The 26,003-nt window shown below is 36.5% G+C and overlaps 1 protein-coding gene across 1 annotated transcript in view; it reads left to right on the top strand.

The window, feature by feature from the left end:
• Positions 1 to 4,582: 4,582 nt before the first annotated feature.
• Positions 4,583 to 26,003, top strand: part of LOC106542143 (cytosolic phospholipase A2 beta-like) — a 34,991-nt gene continuing 13,570 nt past the window's right edge. Inside the window, exons 1-12 of the mRNA XM_087722246.1 lie at positions 4,583 to 4,603; positions 9,376 to 9,448; positions 10,961 to 11,097; positions 13,340 to 13,471; positions 13,768 to 13,826; positions 15,931 to 15,973; positions 16,215 to 16,278; positions 17,664 to 17,791; positions 18,611 to 18,715; positions 22,494 to 22,531; positions 23,319 to 23,454; positions 25,835 to 25,971. Coding sequence (XP_087578372.1) covers positions 4,583 to 4,603; positions 9,376 to 9,448; positions 10,961 to 11,097; positions 13,340 to 13,471; positions 13,768 to 13,826; positions 15,931 to 15,973; positions 16,215 to 16,278; positions 17,664 to 17,791; positions 18,611 to 18,715; positions 22,494 to 22,531; positions 23,319 to 23,454; positions 25,835 to 25,971 — 1,073 coding nt within the window. The remainder of the gene's footprint in view (positions 4,604 to 9,375; positions 9,449 to 10,960; positions 11,098 to 13,339; positions 13,472 to 13,767; positions 13,827 to 15,930; positions 15,974 to 16,214; positions 16,279 to 17,663; positions 17,792 to 18,610; positions 18,716 to 22,493; positions 22,532 to 23,318; positions 23,455 to 25,834; positions 25,972 to 26,003) is intronic.

Here is a 26,003-nt window from a genome sequence, read left to right as displayed (position 1 = left end):
TGGGAGTATCGTCAAGCTGGCCATGCCTACGAGGTGTGGCTAGGGAGGTCATGTGACCGGGTGGAAGTGTCGTCAAGTTGGCCATGCCCACCCAGTCTTTGCAGCTCCCAATGTTTTATTTTTTTGGGGAAATGAGTTTAATCGTCTCTTTGAGCATTTAAGGTCGCAGACCCCTGCATTAGGCCATCTAGGAAGAAACTCCTCTTAGTTCTCCCCCTTCTGAGAAATGAAGGGAACCAATAAAGGAGAATATTTGTAGCTCAGGGTTGAAATGTGGGGTCCTTGGTGATCTCTGAGCTTGCTTGTTTTCTTACAGAGGTTTCATTAATCTAACTAGGTTACATCATCAGTGCTAGTAAGAAGTGCTGTTTGCTGTGACTTTATATTCCCCAATTGAACCTAATAGATGCTACTTTTCAGTGGCAGTGAGAGTCCTCTGGAATAGGCTCCAGTAGTAATTAAATGGTGAAAACCAAACTGTTGTGGAGAGTATTCTAATTAACTTGGGAGCTTCAGTCCTCTTTATTTTAAATTTATTATTATTTCTCGCTACAGTTTTAATTTTGATAGATTTTTGACTCTATGGTTTATTTTATTCTGCTGTTAATTGGTTTCCATGGATGTTTTAATATCGTGCAAGCCATTGATTGTCACTTGGATTGCAGTGAGGTGGAAATGAAATGAAATGAATGAATGAATAAATAAATTCAATATCACTATTGCTAACTGCCTCCTATCATCCCTTTCTTGATGTACACAATTAATTCTCCACGATTCTTGGCACACATTTGCTGAAGATGGAGATCCCACTATCACTGCTTTGGAACAAGTACAATTGGTTTTGCAGATATTCACCAGGTCTAGTCCCAGCATCTTCAGATTAATTATGTCAACCTTCAAGAACTCAGTCCTCCAAAAGTAAAGGAGAAACTAATGCTGGATCTTCCGTCCAGAGAGTGGAAAATTGTGGGTGTCCAGAGAAAGAATCTTATTATTTTCCTTCTTCCAGTAGTTTCTCAGTGGGAAGTCACCATGAAAGTATCTTCAGAATCTGAAAGGAAGGAAATAAATGTATAGAACTGCAGATAGTCCATTTAATGACTATTCAAAGTTACGACAGTGTTGCTACTTACTAGTGATTCTCATCCTTACAACATTTTCACAAACACAAAATTTGGGCACTTGGCAACTGGTATTTATAATGGGTGTAACATCCTGAGGTCATGTGATTACCATTCCAGGTAGCTTCAGTGACCAAGTCAAAGGTGAAAACTAAATTTGTTTAACAACATGGTATGTTGTATGGTATGCAATGTATGGCTGTAAAAGTTGGACCATAAGAAAGGCCTGGCACCAAATAATGGAGACCTTGGAACTATGGTGCTGGAGAAGACTCCTGCGAGTTGCTTGGACTGCAAGACACTCAAACTAGTCAGTTCTAGAGGAGATCAACCCTGACTGCACTTCAGATCCTGAAGATGAAACTCAAGTACTTTGGCCACCTAATGAGAAGGAGGCTCACTGGAGAAGAGCCTAACGATGGGAAACATTGAGGGCAAAACGAAGAAGGGGACAACAGAGAATGAGGTGGCTGGATGGAGTCACTGAGGCAGTAGGCATGAGCTTAAATGGACTTCAGAGGATGGTAGAGGACAGGAAGGTCTGGAGGAACTTTGTCCATGGGGTCGCGATGGGTCAGACATGACTTTGCAACTAACAACAGCAGCAGCATCAACAACAACATGGTATACTTAATGACTACAGCAAAAGAGGTCGTAAAATTAGGTGTGACTCATTTAATTACCACATCACTTAAGTTCTGGTCCTAATTGTGATCATATGTTGAGTACTACCTGTAACAGACAAAGAAAAGGTGAAGCACTTCTCTATAGAGCTTTCTTTATTCTGTATCCTCTTTGCTAAAGAGTCTTAAGTGTATGCAATAACTGATCAATAAAATATTGTAGACTCTTTGTTTCCATAATTACAATGCATTGTTTATAAATATATTGTTACAAGAGAGGTCCAGTAATTTTGGGGGAAGAATATTCTTAGAATATTTTTTTTTTAAAAAATCATTGAAATGCAAATAGCTAAGAAACTATTGAAACATAGCAGGGAGATGTATTTACATACATAATCTTTGCTGCAGTGATGGTTATCTGCAAGCATACAGTTTTTTGTAACTGTAAGCTAAATTGTTGTAAAGGTCAGTGTAATCCTGAATAAGAGATTCATCTGAGAGACATCCAACCTCATTTTCAGCTTGCACAACAACTTTGGAAAGAATCACATCCACTCCTGATATGCATTTCAAATACTCTATGAATACTGATTCTGTAAAACCTGCTGTCATCCATGGAGCCTCTGTGGTTTCTAGCTAGCTAGTTGAGATATTTACACCATGAAAAATGCAGAGAACGAAGCATGTGTCAATAGTCATGTAAGGGCACCGTTCAGGAATGTTCCTGACCGAGTTTCCCAACTTGCTTGGGCGGCTCTTCGTGAAATTTCAGTTTAGTTGTAAAAATTCATAGCTTCTCTTTTTGTCATCTGGCTTCTTCTCTCTCAATTTTTGTTTTCTAACTTTTCTTTTCCTTAATATAGCTTTTGGTTCTCATCTTCTTTGTTGAAGAGTCACAATATATGCAGAATGAACTGAATATGAAATGGGAGACTGGCACCATGCTTTGTGTGCTATGGTGGTATAGCAAAGAGAAATGTAACCAGAAAGATCCCAGACAAAGAAAAGGAGAGATTTTTTATGGGTGGGTGGGTGGGGGGGTCCCCAGGAAAAGTGTGATGGTTTGAACAAAAATGTTCTGTCAGGTAGAAAAGAAAAACTGGAAGGGACACAAGGAACAAAATTGTAAACGTTGTTTTGTCCCTAATTTCAACAAGTGAAATAGTATTATTAATAATTTCAAGAACATCTTGTTATGAGGCACATCAATTTGTGTGCTAGATGGTTTATGCCACATTGGATGTGGTAGTGCCACATTGCTATTTTAAACCCCACATCAAATCTATTTTATTGTGTTAGGACAGTTTCAGACAATAAGGTAGGTATAGAGAAATATTTAAATTCAACAATGTAATTATTAAATACTCAGAGGGGGTAATGACTGAGGCGAGGCAGCGGTTTAAACCAACCATTTATTAGCAACTGAACAACTTCAGAACCAAGGCAAAACAACAGTTCCCTGCTTTATAGCTATTTATATCCATGCTGTCAAGCGGGGCAGCCAATCAATGGCCGCCTAATGTCCTGTGCTGGCCAGCGCCACTCCCACTTGGCTGGAGCGTGCATGGCCACATCCTCGGGGGATGGATATAACACTCCTTTCCGCCAGCCTGGCTCATGCATAATCCTGCAAGTATGCAGGCCGCCTGCACACCCGGCCAGATCTTCTTACTTCTGTGGCAGCTGCTAGAGGCTGATTCCTAGGATAATGCAGCTACCCTCGACCCAAGATCCCAGGAAGAGATGTAACCGTATTGAAGCAGTATGGAGAATGACTATATTCATGCCTCCTATCTACACTACTTTTAGCGACCGTTTTGTAACTCAAGACAATGACCAGCAACATGAGGGATGGAGTTCATTATAATGGTGATAGGTGTACATTAGAAAACCCAAAGGACTGGCCTGGGACGTATCATCTAGGAGAAAGTTTATCTGTTTGTATAGGGTTGTTAAGAGGCAACATTGGCTTGACGACACATAACCAACCAACCAACCAACCAACCAACCAACCAACCAACCAACCAACCAACCAACCAAGTTGTTTCTCCCATCACCTGGTGATCACGTTTTTACTCTCTATGTATCACCTGTTTATTGCCAGTTTATAATTTCATTCTGTCCTGGAGACTTGTTACTTTCCTCACCGTAGATCATGATATTAGTAACAGTTCCAGGCTCTGGTCTACTCTAGCAGTCTCCACCTTTGTAGCTTGGTAGCCTGAAAAGGGGGGGGGGGAGAGGGGAAGCAATCATATGAGTGGCAGGCCGGCGTGCACATGCACATGGAGCTTGACTTGCATGATTAGCAGGCACAGTAGCACAACTTGTGCAAGTCAAACTGAGTCATATGTGCGTGCGCCAGCCTGCCAATCAGGTGGCCCGGTTGTGAATAGGCCATGGCCTGGCAGGGGGCTATGACCTAGGGGTTGGGGACCCTGGGTCTACCACATCATACCTGAAAAATGGGTAATTATAAGAAGAAAATAGCTACTGTTTGTGTGTGTAATAAGGAGAGAAGGAGAGAAAAATCAGGAACTGTTTGTACTGCAATGAATGCATTGCTTTAGGATTCAGGGCAGATAATGATTGGTTACTTCATCTAGGATTATGGTGGTAAAGTTTGACTCCGCAGTTATTTCTTGGGCTAGAAAAAATGCACAGTCCTTTCTTGTTTTCTTATCCAGAAATCACGTTGGGCGGAGTCAGCAACATGCATATATGATTCTTGTCTTTTGGGATGTGCCAGGGAAGAGCAACAACAGATTTGAGCGTTGTCTGTCTGCCAACTAACTGCTCAACTGTTTCTAGAGTTTATGAAAAGACGATTTGACAAGAATGGAGACCACAGAAGAGAAGGTAAGGAAGAGAATGCTATTGCTTTCTCTATTTTTTTGAGGAAGCTCTGCTGAGAAATCTTAACAACTGGGTACATTCCCTCTAAACGTTCAGACAATCTGAATTTTCTGAAATGATAAAATGTTGGCCCTATTTCAAACTTTGAATAGTTTCTGGGTGTTTTGATAAACGGTTGTGTTCTCTCTCTACAGCAGTGGCTCCCAATGTGGGGCTCCCATAGGGGGCAATTTGATTTTTAATGGGGGCAATTTGAACCTTGTTTAAACCAAGTTAATGGCCTTTTAGGCTTCCTCCACGTGAGTGGAGTTCCCTTTTTGAGTAAAGTAAGAATTATATGTCACAGGAGGGGGGTGGTGTCAGGATTTTAAAGATGCTTAGGTGGGGCATGGCCAAAATAAGGTTAGGAGCCACTGCTCTATAGCAAGAAGAAGATACTAATTGATTATTGGGTGGGTTTGAACATTATAAAATTGGTTGAGCAATGAAAGGAATGGCTAAAAATTAATTTTATGGACAAAGCAAACTTCTTAAGAATGTCAATCAACTCCTTGTTGTTGATGTATTATTTTAAAAGGATAGGAACAGAAAAGTGATTCAAGAAGGTGTCAAAAATTGCCACATGTGCCGGTAAAAAAGTAACAACAACAACAACCAGTAGCTGGGAGAATGCGAATTGCCTTTCAACATCTCACTCTTAAGTAGCAGGTTTGGGGAGAAAATCTGGCTGTTCATTTGGATTTCAGCACATTAAATTGCACATTAATTCATTAACCTTGCTTCCGTGGCTTTGGTTTCATACTGATTATTAGTCCTGCTTGTTTGCTTGTTTGTTTTTTGTTGTAGTTGTTGTTTAAAAGAAATATAGAAGTCTTTGAAACCATCAACAATGAAATGTTGGAACAAATTAGGTATTATTTTTTTAAAAAATTATAAGATGTAGCTAACGTTTTGTGAGATTGTACTGTTGATTTCTTGGTGGCTGCCTGTATCATTCAAAACCATCAAAGGTAGCATCAAAGGAAGTTGGTGCTTGCTGCATTTCAAAGTTTGTCATTTAAGGATGAAGGGGCACACCTTTCTGCATGCAAAGAAAAACTTAGTTCCCTTTATTCAGTTCACCAATCAACTTGACTTTCTCTTTTTCTTTATTTTTTCTTAAGAGTTTTTTTAATGAAATAAAACCATAAAAAAGAAAAAATAAGAGAATTTAAATAAAGAAAAGAAGTAAAAAGCGGAAGAACATGCTAATTATGACTTCTGTCCCTCTTTCTATCCAGTAGTTGCAGTCTCTCACTCCTTCCTCTTCTTCTTTAACCCCTTTTAGTCCTAAACATAATCATAATCGGGCTTCTTTTCTTTTCAGCAAAAAATCCACAGTTTCCAGTCTTTCAAGTACCATATACATTATATATCCATTTGACTCTGTATTGCATGCTTTATATGCAATTAACTAAATGTACTAATTAGACTAATGTTTTTTTTTAAACACAATGTTCTCCAGTCACTGTTGCTTTTATATTGATAAGACAGGGACTCCTTAGGAGAGTCAGGATATCTGGAAATCTGCTGTATGGAGTCTGTGATGTCCTTTGAGCTTGGTTGCTTCCTTTGAGATGTTTCATTACCTGACCAGGTAACATAATATTCCTAATCAGTAATGAAACATCTACAAAGAGATGAGCTAATTTATCTTGAATGGGTTTTTGGGATGGATGTTTTTTGGGAGGAGAAAAGACCGGCTACTAGCCAGAGAACTGAGGAAAATTAGTACAAGGATTATACAAGAAGTTAATACAAGAAGTTAATGGATACATGTCTCTGCAACAGTAGGAGATTCCTTAATTATTTTCCTTAGCAGGGTATTAATATTAATAAGTATTAATATTTAGACAAGACAGAATGAAAAGTGAACTGTGCACCTTTGCTACTGTAAAGCTCCTTTGAAACAATGTTTAATTAATTATATAACTGCAATTATATATGTAAAGAAGGTGCAATTCAGCAATTTCATACAGCAAGTTGATGAAACCAGATCTGGAAATGCTACTTTGACTCTCCCTCACCCACGTGTTGTATTTCTTGGGAAGATGCAGATTTCTGTGCCGCAGTCAAAGAAGGTGATGTCAGGGTTTGAGTAAATCTATGAAAAGTCGGAAGGGAGGAAGAAGGCCTTAGGGCACAGACCAAGAACCAAGACTCTGGAAGTTGGGTGCAGATGGGTGTACAAGTATATTTCTCTGACTGTGAGATGATTACAGGTTCACCTAGGCCAGTGTTTTTCAACCACTGTGCCGTGGCACACTAGTGTGCCGTGACATAGTGTAAGGTGTGCCGTGGGAGAATTACTTTATATATAGTCAATATAGGCACAGAGTTTAATTTTTTTAACATTTTCTAATGGTGGTGTGCCTCGTGATTTTTTTCATGAAAAAAGTGTGCCTTTGCACAAAAAAGGTTGAAAAACACTGACCTAGGCTACCAAATTTGCTAAGAAACTGCTGATCAATTAAAAGGTCTATAATTTTGATGCTAAAAATAAGGCAGCTTCGGCTGGGAAAAAATGAACTTGTCTGGCTAGTTGTATAATTTCATGTTGTTTGAAACCAGTCGATTATATAACAGGAACTGGAACTACAATTCTATAGGCAGCTTTGAAGGGAAATAATTAATGGTGTGCACATTAAAAGATGGAGCAACTATATTTTTAGGCTTTAATTGAATGCATAACAAGTGCTGGAGTTTCTATGTGCAGGGTAAATGCGGCACTTCTTGTTTTATGATCTCAATGTCTATAACTTCTCATTTATTTCTACTGTAATAAAAATGATGAAAGATAATAAAATGGCTGTATTACAAAATGCTAAACATGGGAATCCTTATATGCAAGCACGAAGTATGACTTTCTTTTTTAAAAGCATCATGAAAGAAAGCATAAAGGACAGAGACAAGCAGGAAGCTTGGAAAGAAAAGAATAAAAATTCTGTAAGGTTTTGAATACAACACACTTTGACTTATAAGGCAAAAGTTATAACTGGATGAAGACATCCTTAGATAGAAGTACAGCATTAAGAAACCATTTTTAAAAGAGAAGCTTTTATTGTATCTCCTTTTATGTGCATTTTGATACTTTAATGGTATATATACAATTTCATTTTGTGTGTGTATATACACAGAAAATGGTACACATGAAAATACGCATGACAAGGAACTCATCAACAAGAATGGAAAGTGATAGATAGAATATTTGTAACTCAGAATTGAACTGTTGTGTCCTTGGTGCTCTCTGAGCTTGGTGGTTTTTCTTGCAGACATTTCATTACTAAACTAGGTAACATCATCAGTACTAGAAGTGGGTGGTATGTGCTCTTATTTTTATATATTAGTGAGTTGCCCTGTCAGTATTGGTGTTCTTGGTGATTTCCTGATTAGGCTGTTGTTTACTGTTAGCTTGTTTTCTGGGTTGGTAGTTCCTTGATTATCGTTTACTTTTTGATTGTTTGTCTAATATTAATCTTGGTGTTAATCTCTGCAATACTCAAAGTAACTCTGCAGAAAAATTAATTACCATGGTTAGATTTCAAAATTCTACCAATTATTCTATCAGCAATATAGATTTTTCCAGAAATCCCAGTGCTGCATGTTTCCTGAGCTTGCCAGTTTTACAGAGCTTAATATAAAGCCCTTTCACATGAACACATAAATTACATAACATAAAAATAAAAACATATAGGAATTAAGCATCACATAATGTCCATCAACAAATCTAAGAGAAGGGTCGTAACACAGAGATTATTGTATAATCGTGGCCCTTTTCATGTTTGTTTGCAAGGACTTCTCATAAGGAAAGTAAGCTGAATTTGGAAAGTATAATAATTTAACTACTGAAGATAATAAAATATGAATATTCAATATAGCAACCATAGTCTGCTGTATGGTGATGATCAGGAAGTAAACTAGAAAACACCTGAAAATTAAAAGAACAAGGAAAGTATGCATTTCATGAGTTTTAGGGATACTAAACCAGGATGGCCCTTCCCTTCTGCACTGCACCAGAACTCCAAAGCAGCATCTAAGGATCTTTTATAGCTGTGCATTGCAGGGAAATATCATAAGCGGATATAATATAATATAATATGATAATAATATAATATGATATGATAATATGATATGATGTAATATAATAATATAATATGGTAATAATATGATATAATATGATAATATAATATGATATAATATGATATAATATGATATGATATGATAATATGATATAATATGATATGATATGATATAATATGATATAATATGATATAATATGATAATAATATGATAATAATATGATATGATATGATATGGTATGGTATGGCATGATATATGATATGACACGACATGACATGATGATATGATATAATAATAATATAATATGATATGATATGATATGATAATAATATAATATGATATGATATAATATGATAATAATATAATCTGATGTAATAATATGACATGACGTGACGTGACGTGACGTGACGTGACGTGACGTGACGTAACGTAACGTAACGTAACTTAATGTAACGTAACATAACATAACATAACATAACATAACATAACATAACATAACATAACATAACATAATATCATAAATAGCAGTGCTTTACACCCCTTCCTAAGTGGTTTACAGAGTCAGCATATTGCCCCAAATGAAAAGAACATGGATGCACATGCTAGATGCTAGGGACTGACTCAGGTCCTCATTGTTGGCTTTTTTTCCATTGCAGAACCATCTATTTCCACTATCCCTGCTGTCAGTCAAGATTCTGAAAGCCAGTATCATCAGTTCTTATACGCCATGTAAGTTCCTGGCATGTTATGGTTGAAAAATATAGTTGAATTACTTAATTGCGTTGATCTCAAAGAAACATACATTTAGAAAAACCGAGTTCAGAATTTTAGAGATTATTTTGTGATTTAGGGCAAAACAAAATATAATAAATTTGATTGTTTACAGCTTATATGGAATATAATTTTTTTTCAACAGCATCTCTTGCTTTTATTCCTGTTTTTCCCCACTGATTCTCTACAACTAGTATCTAGGTTTCAATGGCCTATTAGCACACCACTCTGTCTCCAACCCCAAAGCACGTCTATGAGTTTTTGGTTTTCAAATTCCATTTCCTGCAGTGAATCTTCAAATAGTGTCTTCCGGAACCCAAACCAGGAGATGCTTTCTTATTACACTTTTTCTATGAAGAGAATCAGTCTTCTACCCAATTTGCACTGCTCCTACTCTTTTTTGATGTTTTATCTCATTAAGTTGAATCTCATTTCCACCTCACAAAATTGTTTCCAAAAAACTTAATAAGAGTTTCTCAGAATCTAAATTGCTGAAAAATCTTTAAATCACTTAATTTGTTTATTTATTGCATTTTTAGTCTGCCACAATCACTTTGATTCTTGGTAGTATGTATTTCAAAATCAGAATACAGCTGGAAGGGACTTTGGAGGTCTTCTAATCCAGCCCCCTGCTGAAGCAGGAGACCATATACCAGATAAATGACTGTCCAGTCTCTTCTTAAAAACCTTCAGTGATGAAACACTCACAACTTCTGGAGGCAAGCTGTTCCATTGGTTAATTGTCCTCACTGTTAGGAAGTTTCTCCTTGATTCCAGGTTGCTTCTCTCCTTGATTAGTTTTCATCCATTGCTTCTTGTTCTACCCTCCGGTGCTTTGGAGAATAGCTTGACTCCCTTTTCTTTGTGACAGCCTCTCAAATACTGGAATACTGCTATCATGACCCCCCCCCAACTAGTCATTCTTTTCTCTATACTAGCCAAACCCAAATCCAATAACTGTTCTTCATATGTTTTAGTCTCCAGGCCTTCACACTTTTTCCAAAGTCTCATAATTTTTTTTGTTAAAGTGGTGACCAAAACTGGATGCAGTACTCCAAGTGTGATTTTACAAAGGCTTTATAAAGTGGTACTAATACTTTACGTGATTTTGATTCTATGCCTCTGTTTATACAACTAAGGATTGTATTAGCTTTTTTGGCTGCTGCTGCTGCACACTGCTGACTCATGTTTAAGTGATCATCCACTAGGACTCCAAAGTCCCTCTCAAAGTTTTAAATTACTGTTTAAAGACTAATGACATTACTGTTAAGGACTAATTCAATTACTGTTTAATGGCTACTAATGTATAGATTAATATATAACAAATAGAATGTAGATATATTTAGAAGTAGGTGGTACTCTTAAGGAATTTAGCCATAGGAATTTAGCCATTATATTTCTTTTGTTTATTAAGATGTGCTGATTATTTGAGAAAAAAAACCCACCAATTTCTTCTTTTTCCTGCTGTAGTTTCCACATCTCATTGCTACGTGACTTTGCACCTGCCGACAGCATCACAGGAGATATTCAAAACCCAGGCTGTCAGGAATTCTTACTACCCCGTCTGGAATGAAACATTTTATTTCAGGATCCAAACCAAAATCAAGGTAGTATAATGTGGTTGCAAAGCATTCATACTATTTGACAAGCTTACAGGATAAACAAATCCATAAAATGCTGTTGCAGAACCGACTTTCCTAAAGGAGACTGTAAAAGTCATGATTTGATACTTTGAGAAGGAAAAGAAACCATTGAAACTTTTGTTTTCTATCATTTGGAGATGCTTGTATGCCTGAAAGTATTTATCAGAAGTTTTGTGTGTAGGCGCAGCAGAGATCAGATAGCTAATGCTCTTTGTTCAGAGATTACCACTAATCCATTGCCAAGATTTGAAACGAATATCCTGAGGTTGCCAGTAGTGAAACATATTCCATTACACATATTTAATGTGAGGGTTTTAAAATGCCAGTGACATCTGTTGTGAAAGAAAAGAGTGCTAATAATTTCTGGGAACTTACTTAATAGACAGTTTTTTTCATGGGGATTTTTTTCCTAATATGATATCCCAGAAAAAAAACCGTATGGTTAGGTTTTTAGGTGAATTTACCACTTTACCTGTAAATTGGGCTGTATATTTACACTAGCATTGGAGGAATTATTTACAGCACATAAGCATCATTTTCAACATCTTAATGCTAGCTCTATGCCTTGGTCTTGGGGATTCTCATCTAAACTGGGATAGGGTTAGAGAGGGCTGGATATCATTATTAATTTGGCCCTACAGAGAATCAGGGACATGACTAAATAGATGACTTAAAGAGTGGGGAGAGGTTCCAGTCTAAGATCAAGACAAAACATTCAGCATTAACAATACATCAAGATGTCATGAGCTCTAGGCAAAAGTCACAATTTTCACAATTTCCCTAAGTCTGAGTAGACTTGATTGGTGTTGATTGCAGTAATTGAAATGCTTGGGAATAATAAAAATAAGCTTTTATTTGTTAATGGAACATGATGTCCAAGGTGCTCTTTCAAAGAACTGATAGACCTTTCTCTCTTGGCTCTCTTGGTTCTTGATACAAAAGCATTGCTATTGTCATAGGGTAGAGACCAGAGGTGGGTTGCTGCCGGTTTGACCTGCTTCAGCCGAATCAGTAGTAGCAGCGGCGGGAGGCTCCGACCACCCACCCAGACGCTTCTGTGCATGCACAGAAATGTTGTGTGTGAGCTCTCTTGGGAGCGTGCCCAAACTGGTAGTAAAAAAATTAGCAACCCACCTCTGGTAGAGACCGTGATTTTGGGTTGAGATGAGAATTCAGGGCTGGCTATTCAAGCAGAGTGGAAGAATGTTTGCTAGTCCCTCAGTACTATCTTCCTGGAATTGCCAAATGACCATAATTATTAATCTGGCTCCTGTTCTTCCTTCTCTATCTCCTTTATCTGAAGGGTCCATAATTTTGAGCAATAAATTGAGACACCATAAACTGGAGCAATATTATGGAGATAGGATCTTGTACTTTCCCAAAGGCTTGGGGTAAAAATGGCAGCCTTTTATTTTGAGAGCAAAGTTTCCGAATAGGAACAAAAGGTAATTATCACTCATCTGCAGACAGGGATTTGCCATAACAGATGGTATCAAGAGTTGTGGAGAGAAATGAGAATCTCTTAAAAAATAAACCTTCCCCATAAAATAGAAATGGACACAAAGAAGATATTATGAAATATTATGTACTTTTCCACAAATTTTAAAGAGCTAGAATTGTTGTCTGCTGAAGTTTCAAATGCCTCTTGGATTTACATGATAGTGGAGAATATATAGCAATAGCAATAGCAGTTAGACTTATATACCGCTTCATAGGGCTTTCAGCCCTCTCTAAGCGGTTTACAGAGTCAGCATATTGCCCCCACAGTCTGGGTCCTCATTTCACCCACCTTGGAAGGATGGAAGGCTGAGTCAACCTTGAGCCGGTGAGATTAGAACCGCCGAACTGCAGATAACAGTCAGCCTTCAGTACTGCACCCTAACCACTACGCCACCTCGGCTGTCTATATAGAACTTTTAACTGCTTTCTCCATTGATTATCCAAAATAATATTCAGATTGTGTGTGTGTGTGTGTGTGTGTGGTGTGGAGATAAAAGCAGTAAATAAATGGATACTGTACATAAGTAAATAAATTAGAAAATGTGCAGAGTTTATGAGATTGACTAATTAGATTTCTTACTCTGAGTATAATCAGTTTTCCTGGTCAAATTCCATCAATTTGGAAGAAAATATTACAGTAGAAATACTTACATTGTCATCAGTAAAAAGGAGCATGCAATTGCCATTTCTTTTCTTCTGTTCCTAGAATATCATCCAGCTGGAAGTTTGCGATGCTGATTCAGTTACCAACCATGATATTCAATTGATTGTTCTTTTTGATTTGTCAAAACTCCAGCCTGGAAATCCAGTCCTTGAGACATTCTCCTTAAAACCAAAGGTGAGGGCTAAATACTCTATTTTGCAGATAATGTAGGTTACATTTATTCCTTAACCGTAATGGATTTTCTTTTCCCAAGTTTATTAAATGGTATGTTTCATGGGTTTTGTGGAAGGAAAGCACAGAAAAGGAGTGTCCTTATAAAGGGGATTATGGTTCCAATCACATAACATCTCAATTTCCCTTCCCTTCCCCTCTGCTCTCCTCTATTCTCTTCTCTTCTCCCATTTGGTGGACTGCATATATTAATGTTGTCTTCGTTACTGTGCATTTTATAAATGTTTTTCTGTTACCAGAAACAAGAACAACCTTATCGTTATGAATTTCTAGAAGTGGAATTCAAGCTGTCAGATGTGTAAGTGATTTGAAAGCTGATATGAAACATTAAGGTTTGGTCCTTGGAAAATTCCTCCTTTGAATTATTCAGCAGATAATAAAGCTTGTTTTCTGGGTATTTGGGTATCCTATTCTATCTTACCTTACCTTGTCCTACCCTATTTTGTTTAGTAAGCCATAGAATTCTGCAATGATCTATGATGGAATTCCATATAAATATATTCTGATACATTGCCTGGGTTTATGTAACACAACAGACTGAAAGACAGATCTCTGTTCATATAGCATACTGTAGCCAAATAAATGAAACATACATGATGTAACTTTGTCCTGATTTATACAATATGCTAAACCATGCTGGAGTTCTTGCAGATGTTGAACCACTAATTTTCCATCCCTATTTTAGTTCATATTATGTGAAAACAATCATTTGGGTGTTCTACTAGCTCTTCTATGTGGCGTTCTATAATTAGAACAGAATCACCCTTACAACTTTACCTCAGAATGAGTTTCTTCTCCCAAAAACTTCCTCAAACGTTTTTTGATTGTTGCATCTGTTTCCTTAACAATGGAAGTAGCCAGTTTCTGTACTGCATTGTCAGAACCCGGATCCTGGCATGTCAGTTTGATTTGGACAAGGATTATTACCCACTAATTCTGCATTAGTCTGAGTTTAAGGAACTACATTTCTTATTTTTGTTTATAGATTGCATATGTTAGAAGTTACTGCATAAAATGGGTCAGTTTATAGTCTATTTGGTCACCAAAAGATTTTTTCCTTTTTCTTTTTTTGCTTCCATAATAATTATAAGCAATTGGATCTTTTCATGGTGACAGCCACACTTCCTGTAATGGCTCCATCTCTACTCAAGGAGGTTCTCTAGGCCAAGCATGAGCCCTAATCCAGATACTTTTATTTTTGTAGGTGGAAGAGGAAAGAGCTTGCTTTATTTATTAAATGTATAATCTGCCCTTTTGATTCTATAAGCACTGATGGCAAATTTACAACAAGAAAGAAAAATACAAAAGGTGCTTAACTGACAAATTAATTTTTAATTCAGTGCTGTACTGAAGTACTGCTGGGATTTTTTATTTTTGGATTATTATTTATTATGATTGAGCAGTGTGGTGGTCTAGAGATAAAGACTCTTGGCCCACACTCAGGAGGCTGAGATTTCAATTCTAGGCAGTGACAAATGTTTCTCTATTAGGGCACAAAGAATAAATATTTGCTGTGAACTCTATGTAGGTATCAGGAATGGTATCCAACCAGTAAATGCTCAGCTCCATTCAGTCACCCTGACTCCACCCTAATACAAGGGATTACAGAGTCATAAAAAGAAAAAAAATTATTATGGTTGGTTACATAGTCAGTCAAATGTTTAGGTTGGATTTGGCACTTTTATCAATATATCAAGTCCTTCCCAAAGATCTAGGATAAGCAGATGTTATTGAGATATTAGATATGCTTTCCAAGCAGTACTTCCCATTTTCAATTGATTGAGGGTGACTTTGCCAATGTGAATGGTGTTCAAGTGATGCTCCAGTTGTTATTATTATAATTTGGATTTGGTTTTTCCACACTTCATTAAGTTTTATTGGTGCAACTTTAAATTCAGTTCATGGACAAACTGATAAAAATGTACTGAGTAAAAAAGTTTACTCTGTGTCACAATGCACAAACATCTAGATTTATCAGACTGTCTGTCTGGCAATTTATAGAATAGGAGTGTCGGCAACTGTTTGTATTGCCTTTCCTGTCCTTGTCAGTCATTCACAAAGACTTATTTCTAAAACAGCAAACACTGACAACGTTGGTCTTACTTGTTACATTAGCTTAGCTTTATTGAGTAGCCTACAGGCTATATCAAAATACAAGTTTCAAACATGTATTACCAATAAAATCCTATAAAAAATTAAAATAAGAATAGGATAAAATGCAATAATTATGGGATAAAATACAATAATTTAATGCATAAATATGTAAAATAGAATAAAATAACATAAAATTATATATCACCCCAACCATTAACTCCAATCAGGCCCACATATGCTGATCTCAATTAGACGAGGTCTTACTTGTACGTGTTTGTTTATTTTTCTTTTTTCCGTCTGCTTTTTAGGCAACTTCCTCCTGAGCAACTGATTTCTAATGGTGTCCTAGTGGTAAGGATTCTTTTTCTGGAGTCTTCCTGAAGCTTTCTCTAATGTGGTGCTCCTTAGAGGTGCTGGGTCTGTGTTATTAACCACATGGGCTGGAAAGTCTGCAAGATGCAGGTTGAGAGAAATGGGTATATGCCCTTGTTTTTCTCCATTAGGAAGGACTGCATTGTGGGATATGATGTAATGCAAGGAAAGAAATAGACCAGAAGTTCTAGACACAATGTTGCATCTTTGGTTTTCACAGGCCCGTGAACTTTCCGCTCTGGATGTAAAAGTGAGCAAGGAAGATAACGAGAAGATTTTGAAAGGTATGTCCTGTGTGTGTGTGTGTGTGTGAGAGAGAGAGAGAGAGAGAGACAGAGACAGAGACAGAGAGAGACACAGAGAGAGAGAGAAAGAGGAGGGAGGGAGGGAGGGAGGGAGGGAGGGAGAGAGAGAGAGAGAGAGAGAGAGAGAGAGAGAGAGAGAGTGAGAGAGTGAGAGAGAGTTTTAATCAGTATTGACCCTTGCAGTTTTCAAGTGGCCTGCCATTGCCTGTGTCTTAAGGCTGAAAAAGAGGAACTGGCCCAAGGTCACCCAACTGGCTTGTGGCTAAGGTGGGGCTAGAACGCATGGTCCCTGGTTTCCAGTGGTGGGTTTCAAAAATTGTTCAAACCTACTCTGTGGGTGTGGCCTCCTTTATGGGAGTGGCTTGCCATCCATGTGACCGGATGGGAGTGGCTTGCCGCCCATGTGACTGGATATGAAATTATGAATTAGTACTTAGGTCGGTCCAAGTAGCTATTCAGAAACTCTGGCATTGAAGCATGCAAGTCTTAAAGCTGTCAAGTTACAAGATCCTTGCACCCATAACCCTTTAGAAAAAAAACTAGGGGTCTTCAAACCTGACAGCTTTATGAAATTATGATGCAAAATGGCATTTCTGTAACTATTAACAAATCTGGGTAATATGCAAAGGATCAAAATAGTTTAAAATCCTCCCAATGCTTGTGAATTCTTGGAAAAATATTATGGATTCTTTTTCAGGAATTCTCCCCCCCCCCTCTTTTGCATTAGAACTTGCCATTTGCAATTATATTGAAATGGTTAAGTGACGCAATTTTGAACTGTGAAAATAAGCTACTTTCTCAACTGTGTTGAAAAGGAAAGCAAAGAAGTCATTCAAGATAAGAATTGATGCTCAGTTCTGGAGATTAAAAGGACTTTTCACTGAGTATAAATGACAGATCTGGCAGCCCTGACAATACCTTCCTGATTGCCTTTGCAGATTTTCAAGATTGAGTCAGGACACATTTTCCAGATGTGCCCATGGTAAACAAAAAAAGTGCAGATGCTGATAATATTGAAAAAGCCCCTGAAAAGTATTTTTTTTAATTCTGCTGCATATTGCCAGTTCAGTCTCATTTATTATGTATTTATATGCGTTTCTTGACTAGCATTTAGGGAAGATGAGCGGCCAAGAAATTTAAGAATAAATTTAAAAATAATAATCTTATAAGGCTATTCTAGTTCAATATTGTATACTTTCTGATATTTAATTCTTGGTATGCAATAATATTTGGAGTAGACTATATTTGATATAATGTGCAGTGGTAGTTCATGATCCCTATCAGTATTCATGCTAACAACACCTTTTTAGAAGCATAAATCTCTGACATCTAATTTAATTTATCATGTTCTTGTTTTATTTTAGCCAATAAAAATGTGGTCTTTTCAGTCGATCAATCTTATGAAGGTACACAGAAGACAAGCAAAAATTTAGATTCCTTCCGCTTTCATTGCATAAAAAGCTTTGGACCAGTACTAAAAGTTAAAGTTCAGGTAATGTTCTCAGTTATCATAGACCCACAGCAGGAACATGATAAATTTTCCAGGAACAGGAAAATACCATAAGTGTGAATGTATCCCTTTTCCATGGACATCCAATTATCCATCAGGTTGTAGTGTAGAAATAAATAAATAACCATCAGTACCATTCTGCTGTTGTTTCAAAGGGTCTTGAAGTTTTGGCTCTTCACCCAGGGCTTTGACAATTGGGCCCTTTTGGATTATGTGGATTGTCCCCCCCCCCCCAAATCTGGTCTTGTTATTCTTGCCATCTTCACTCTTACTTTTGTAATTTGCTTTTTTCTCATTTTCACTTTTTAATTTTTTTAAAAAAATTAAAGAATATTTTATATTTTTAATTTTAAATACTTTTAAAATATTTAAATAAATACACATTTTGAAGCAATTTGTAAATTGTAGCCAAAATACAATGATATAGTTTGTGTCCATCCAGCTGTTGAATACATGCATTTCTTTATCCAAGATGTGTACTAGATGGCAAAAAGTTTTCTGCTGAGCCAACAAGAATTACTGTAAATTTAATGAAGGTTCAGAACAGTGAACAGAAAATATAAGAAAAGAAAAGAGACTGAATAGTTCTTGAGGTCCAAGAACTGAGGGTTCAGCTAGATTTTTGATGTAAAACTCCAATGTGCCTGAAATTTGCCTGAATGAAAAGTTTATTCAATGATTGAATGGCCTGCTAATCATCATTATCATGATCATCATCAAGCAATAAATAATCTTCATTTTTAGTATGAAGATTATTATACTACATCTTATTCATTTGGGTCATCTTTTTTTTCTTCCCAGAACATTTTACCCAACAAGGACAGTGAATCTGATTATTCTTTAATTCTCCCTTGGAAACTGCTTCCAGTTGGCCATGAAGTCAAAGTTGAATTACCAATGGGGAAGGCAAGTTTTGATTCTTAAAGTGAATGATCACCTTTTCTGATACTGTTAAAGTTATTTTTTTTAAAAAACAGCAAAATAAAAATTGACTGTTTTTTAAACCATACTTTAATTACTTGAATGATACAAATAAACTATTATTTAAACTTTCAGTAAAAGTCCTGTTAAAACTATGTTTTTTTAAAGGAAAAAAAGGAAAATCCATAGATTCAATGTAACTGGCTGCTGGTCAGAAATCATACATAAACTACTTCGTAAACTACATAATGTAGTTCATTATATATAATGTAGTTCATTATATATATATATATAAAATATATATAGTATATAGTATGTGTGTGTGTGTATATATGTATGTATATATATAGTTCATTATATATATATATATATATATATATATATATATATATATATATATATATATATATATATATATATATATATATATATATATATATATATACACACACACACACACACACACACTTAAAGTCACAACCCCTGGTATGCCCAAGTATGGGAGGAAGGTCACACTTCCACTCTCTGTCATTAGGCTCATCACAAGAGACCATCCAGACAGAAACCCAATATTTTTTACTGTTGCCTTTTTTGTTACATTTGTTATATTTATGCTGATAAATAAATAAAGGGAGACTAGTATAGATCTATTTCAAGCTATTTAGCTCTCATCAGCTAGCCATACCCAAGTTTGGGAATCGAACCTGTGCTCCATTGCCTCCCAGGCAGGGAGTTAACCATTTGAGCTACAGAGAACGACTCCTTATCAGCCAGCCAGGGTGGGAGGTATATACTTAAAGTCACAACCCCTGGTATGCCCAAGTATGGGAGGAAGGTCACACTTCCACTCTCTGTCATTAGGCTCGTCACAAGAGACCATCGAGACAGAAACCCAATATTTTTTACTAGCTGATGAGAGCTAAATAGCTTGAAATAGATCTATACTAGTCTCCCTTTATTTATTTATCAGCATAAATATAACATATATATATATATATACATACATATATATATATATATATATATATATATATATATATATATATATATATATATATATATAATATAGTATATAGTATGTATGTGTGTGTGTATATGTATATATATATATGTATGTATGTATGTATGTATGTATGTGTGTGTGTGTATATATATATATATATATATATATATATATATATATATATATATATATATATATATATATAATATAACCATCAGTACCATTCTGCTGCGTATGTATGTATATATGTATGTATGTGTGTGTGTGTGTAAATATAAATATATGTATATGTGTATATATATATATGTTATATTTGTGCTGATAAATAAATAAAGGGAGACTAGTATAGATCTATTTCAAGCTATTTAGCTCTCATCAGCTAGCCATACCCTTACTGGGAATCAAACCTGTGCTGTATTGCATCTTAGGCAGATGTGTTAACCACTGAGCCACAGAGCTCGACTCCTTATCAGCCAAGCCAGGGAGAAAGGTATCTATTTAAATTTACAACCCCCGGTATGCCCAAATATGGGAGGAAGGTCACTACTTCCATTCTCTGTGCTTCGGCTCGTCACAAGAGACCATCCAGACAGAAACCCAATATTTTTACTGTTGCCTTTTTGTTACATTTGTTATATTTGTGCTGATAAATTTATCATTCATATATATATATATCTCGCCATATTTAGGCTGTGTGTGTGTGGAGTGCTGGCTTTGTTTCAGTAAGTGGAATGATTGATTGTGTGGTTGCATCATGACTGGTAAATTGGTGCTGATTGGTGCTGGCTGTGTGGCCATTGTTGTTTCGTTTTGTAACGGCCTGGGTGGTAGGTGGGCTCTTTTGTTGACTAGGGCTGGTTTCCAGATGTCTGGTAGGTGGGAAGTATCATCATGTTTATTCATGTTGTGGGGATGTTTCTCTATTTCGATAGCTTCCATAATTATTCTCTTGCTGAAGTGTTCAGTTTTGGAGATTAACCTGGTTCCTTCAAAATTAATTTCATGCCCTGTAGCTTTAAGGTGCTGGAAAAGAGAGGAAGTTTTTTCTTTTTTTCTTACTAAGTTCTTGTGTTCTGTGATGCGTGCATTTATTCTCCTGTTCATTTGTTCTATGTATGTTGCAGGGCAGATTTTGCATGGTACTTCGTAGACTCCTTGGTTTTCTAGCTGGATTTTTTATTTGGGGTTTCTTAAAATGTTGGCTATTTTTTGGTCAGTGTTGAAGGCTGTCTTGATATTGTGTTTGTGGACAATTTTGCTGATTTTATCTGTGGTGCCTTTGATGTAAGGGAGGAGGGTGATGCCGTTGTCCTGTTCTGTGTCTCGGTTTTTGGGGGGAGTCTCCCTTTGGATTAGGTTGGTAATTGTTTTTCTTTGGAATCAGTTGGAGATTAATACGTTTGTGAGAGTGTGTAATTCAGGTGGTTAGGTGGTTTTCAGGTGGCCTTTGTCGGCTAGGTATTTGGTTCTGGAGATGAGGGTCTTGGCTACAGAGTTGATCTGTGCAGGGTGGTGATGGGATTGTGCATTTAAGTAGCAGTTGGTGGTTTTTTTTCCAGTAGATAGAGTGTCCTAGGGAGCCATTGGGTTTTTTGTAAATTAGAACGTTGCCAAGACAATCTCAATCTTACACACACACACACACACACACACACACACACACACACACACACACACACACACTCACTCACACACTCACTCACTCACTCACTTATATTTAATATTCATACATAATATTTTGTAGTTCATACATACATTATGTAGTAGTTCATACAGCCGAGGTGGCGCAGTGGTTAAATGCAGCACTGCAGGCTACTTCAGCTGACTGCAGTTCTGCAGTTCGGCGGTTCAAATCTCACCGGCTCAAAGGTTGACTCAGCCTTCCATCCTTCCGAGGTGGGTAAAATGAGGACCCGGATTGTTGTTGGGGGCAATATGCTGACTCTGTAAACCGCTTAGAGAGGGCTGAAAGCCCTATGAAGCAGTATATAAGTCTAACTGCTATTGCTATTGCTATTGCTATAAACTACACAATTACTGCTTTCCATGAATTACTAGAAATCTATTTTGAAGTAGGGAGCAACCTAAGACTGTCTACTCTTGACCTCACCCCACTCCTAAGATGTCTGTAAGGGGTGTGCATAAGAGCACCAGCATGCCTAACACCCTGTCCTACTGTCTCCATTTATTCATACCCATTTACTGTGTTCATACTTACGTTTATACATACACCTGTCATTTTTACATGTTTGACAAACTAAATAAAATAAAACATACTGGAAGCTATATTCTGGCTTCAAAACACGAATTACTGAAATTTGAAGAATAAGGGACTTTCTGAGCTGTTAATTGACTCAAGAATAGACAATGGAACATCATCCAAGGATCATTTTGCTTTACTTATGAAAAAGACAAGACAAAGACTCTTTCTCTCTCCCCACCTCTCTTTTTCATACTCTGAAAAAATGGCTAAAGAGTTTCCCATAAATACGCAAACTGAATCTTTCCAGTGATCATTTATTACATGTATGTGTCACACCTTTTCATACATGGAAAAATGGAAGTCTTAAGTCTAATATAGTACTTTCTGTGTTTCTTTATTGATTGATAAATTGATCATTAGTCGTCCTATGCACTCCTCGGTTGAACAAATCTGAAGAATTTATTTGTTATTGTTTTTTATATGTCTAACTTATTTGTCTCTCTACGGTTTTTTGTCCACTTTCACTGTTTTCACTAATGCATGTTTTTGGGTTTTAGGGTAGTACCTTGGAACTGTATCTCCGGGTAATTGACTGGTAAGATATTTTCTTTCTAATTTTTTGGCACAGTTAATACATCGAGTGAATGCAAAGGAAAGACAGTTTATCCTCAGCATGAATGAAATGTGCACCATTTGTGCATCATTTGAGGCTTGCATGCAACTCCCCACTATCTCATTTGTAGTTCTCCAGAAACCATATTTCACTGCTTTGATTTCAGCCTCCTTTGGTGGTCTGAAAAGTGTGAATAAGAACAGTTTCCCTCTATATCTCATCTTTGCCCTGAAACTTTTCACAAAGGGTTTCCCCAAAGCCTAAAACAATTTTCCCAAACCTGAAAAGGAAAAGGAAAAATTCAGCCACAGCCCTTCTTGTAGTTAACAAGCTGAGATGAACCATTCAAATATTCTCCAGTTTAATACTTTTTGAACGAGTACTTGGTTTTTCTAATTGTAACCTAATCTATTGTAGCTTCAGATATAACTTCAGATCTACACGAAAAGCCAATTGACTACCCATTAATTAAATGGTGGTATTGCTGTGCATGTGCCAAAGCTCTGAGTCTGGATTTCCTCCCAAGGTGCTCCCTTTGCATAAAACAGGTCCATCAAAGCAGGAGGAAATCAAGGCTTAGTGCAATGAAGAGCATCCAGCAATCCTCAACTTATTGGCATGGGGCTGATTTTGATTCCCAAACAGATCTGAAACCATGTCTGGTAAATGGCTGTAAGTTGTAAATTGATATTCAGCTCACAGCATTATTGTTGAAATGATCAGACAACTGTCTATGCTTAGCAATGATATGGCTGTTTCTGTGTCCCAGTTCCAAGAATCTTGACGTGCGTTTGGGTTATGAGCTTTGTCCTGATGAGCAGGATTTTCTGCGCAAGAGGAAAAAGGTTGTTGCAGATGCCCTGAATAAGCTTTTTAATTTAGGAGAGGAGTTACAAGAGGATGAGGTATGTGGATCTCTTGTAATTATTTGCATGTTAAATATTTAATTACCATCTAGTTAAGGACAAGCATAATTTTGCCTGCACAACACGTTAGATTGAAAATGTAAGTTCAGGAGCCACCATGTGTATGATTCTAACAGAGATTGAGCTATATTGTCTGGACACAGAATGGAAGCCATTCTGGATTTCTAGAAATCAGCCTTGTAACTTAAATTCATTGAAAGTTACAAAATTCAGTTTCTTGATATCCATTTTGGATTTTCACCATATGCTAAGCTTCTGTTTATGTAGCTTGAGCCTACATATAAGCTGATGTAGAAGTAAAGCCTATAAAGAGAGCCAATTTGGTGTAGTGGTTAAGGCACTAGATTAGAAACTCAGAAAGTATATGTTCTAGGCCCGTGTTAGACTCAAAGCCAGCTGGATAATTTTGGGCCAGTCTATCTCTCTCAGCCTTAGGAAAGAGGCAATTGCAAACCAGTTCTGAAAATTCTTGTCAAGAAAATTGCAGAGACTTGTCCAGCTGCTTACTTAGAAGCCAAAACTTTATAAATCTTTTAAACACATGCCTAAAGCTCCAGCTCTCCTTATTACTTAGCCAAGGTCAAAACTAGCAAAGATACCTAATGACATAAATATATAATTCTCTTGTCCATTTCTTCTATGTTCCTCTCATGCCTTTCTTTAACAATTAAATATTATAAAAAAGAAATCAATGTAACTTTATCAAAAATAATTTCCCCTTATCAAAAACTCATCTACTACTCCATTAGATATTTCTAAAACAACATTATTCAATCCATATAACCATTCAACATTATCAAAAATAAAAACCCATTATTTAGCCAATTAGTCAAATAAACCAATTTTATATTTTTCCCCTTCTTACTACCATTCTTAAATCCCATAAATAAAATTCTGACTCCTGTTTTCTTTTAGTATATTTTCTTCTTGCATTGAAATTTTTATCATCTTTCAAATCCATCTGTAATTTTCATGAAGTACCTCCAATAAATTTCTTATATCTCAATTTGAAAGAGTAATCCACAATGTCTTTTTCTATGTTTGAATAAACATCTAATTGTATTTGTAATCAATTGTTTCCAGAAGGATTTGTTAATCTTCAATTGTAATGTGGTTCCAGTAAAAAGTTTGCTTCACATTCTATAAATCAAATATTTATTTTCAAGTAGCCATTTTGTGCTCTGGTAATAGATCTTTATGGTTTACTTTTACAACTGATATATAAACAAGACAGCTTTCCTACACAAGAGTTTTTTCTATTCACTCTTTCAAAAAGAAAAATTACTTTTTTCTATCTTAAATTTAAAAAAATATGTTTTATTTTATTTTAATCTTTTTAGTTTAGTTTTTGTGAGGCGAACAAAAATCAATCAAGTTTTCAGACATTTCTAAGTAAGTGCAGAGAACAGCAACAAAGATGATTAGGAGACTAGAGGCTAAAACAAATAAAGAATAGTTGAAGGAACTGTGTATATCTAGTTTAATGAAAAAAAGGACTAGGGGAGACATGATAGCAGTGTTACAATATCTCATGGGCTGCCACAAAGAAAAGAGAGTCAAACTATCCTCCAAAGCACCTGAAGGCAGAACAATAAGCAAAGGGTGGAAACTAATCAAGGAGAGAAGCAACTTAGAACTAAGGAGAATTTTCTTGACAGTTAGAACAACTAATCAGTGGAACACTTTGCCTCCAGAAGTTGTGAATGGTCCAACACTGGAAGTTTTTAAGAAGATGTTGAATAACCATTTGTCTGAAGTGGGGTAGGTTTCCTGCCTAAGCAGGGGGTTGGATTAGAAGACCTCCACGGTCCCTTCCAACTCTGTTATTCTATTCTATATTATACTGTAGTCCCAGAAATAATGACAATCACCAAAGAGACACACCCATATCTAAACAAAATCTCTCTTTAACTGAAAAAGGAATTATAATCCAAAAATTGCATTAGACTGAGGAATGCCAGTTTTACTGTCCATAAATTTAGGCTGTGACTCAGCTGTGAACTCACCTGACCTCACCTATCTGTTGCACAACTCACTAGCTAATTGGGGAAAAACTCCATTTCCACAACTTATTCTTGCCAAGTGACAGCATAAAGGGCATATGTTGATTTCAAGTTTCCTCTTTAAATCTAGAAAAACATTCCCCTCCTGCCTCCAAATATCTGGAGGCGAAAAAAGCTGTGTCATTGTTTCCCTCTGGAGACGGTTAAGCTGCTATTTTCTCTACTACAAAATGGAATTGTCAATTTGGTCTATTAAAAGATAATTTGGATTTGGAATGTTGTAGAGTCCAAGATTGTTCTATGGTCAAAGTCCCTGTTTATATTATTGATGAAGTGACTGCTTATATTTCTAACAGGTCCCAGTGATTGCTCTTTTGGCAACTGGAGGTGGTATCAGAGCTATGACATCCTTGTATGCTCATCTCTCAGCCTTCCAGAAATTGAACCTTTTGGATTGCATTACATATATCACCACTGCTTCTGGATCAACATGGTAAAAACTAAGGGAAATGTGTTACATTTAAT

This window comes from Thamnophis sirtalis, unplaced genomic scaffold (assembly GCF_051295495.1).
Source record: "Thamnophis sirtalis isolate CommonGarterSnake01/CBP01778 unplaced genomic scaffold, rThaSir2_p1.2 scaffold_1, whole genome shotgun sequence".
NCBI lineage: Eukaryota > Metazoa > Chordata > Lepidosauria > Squamata > Natricidae > Thamnophis > Thamnophis sirtalis.
This window is presented reverse-complemented; position numbering and strand designations above follow the sequence as displayed.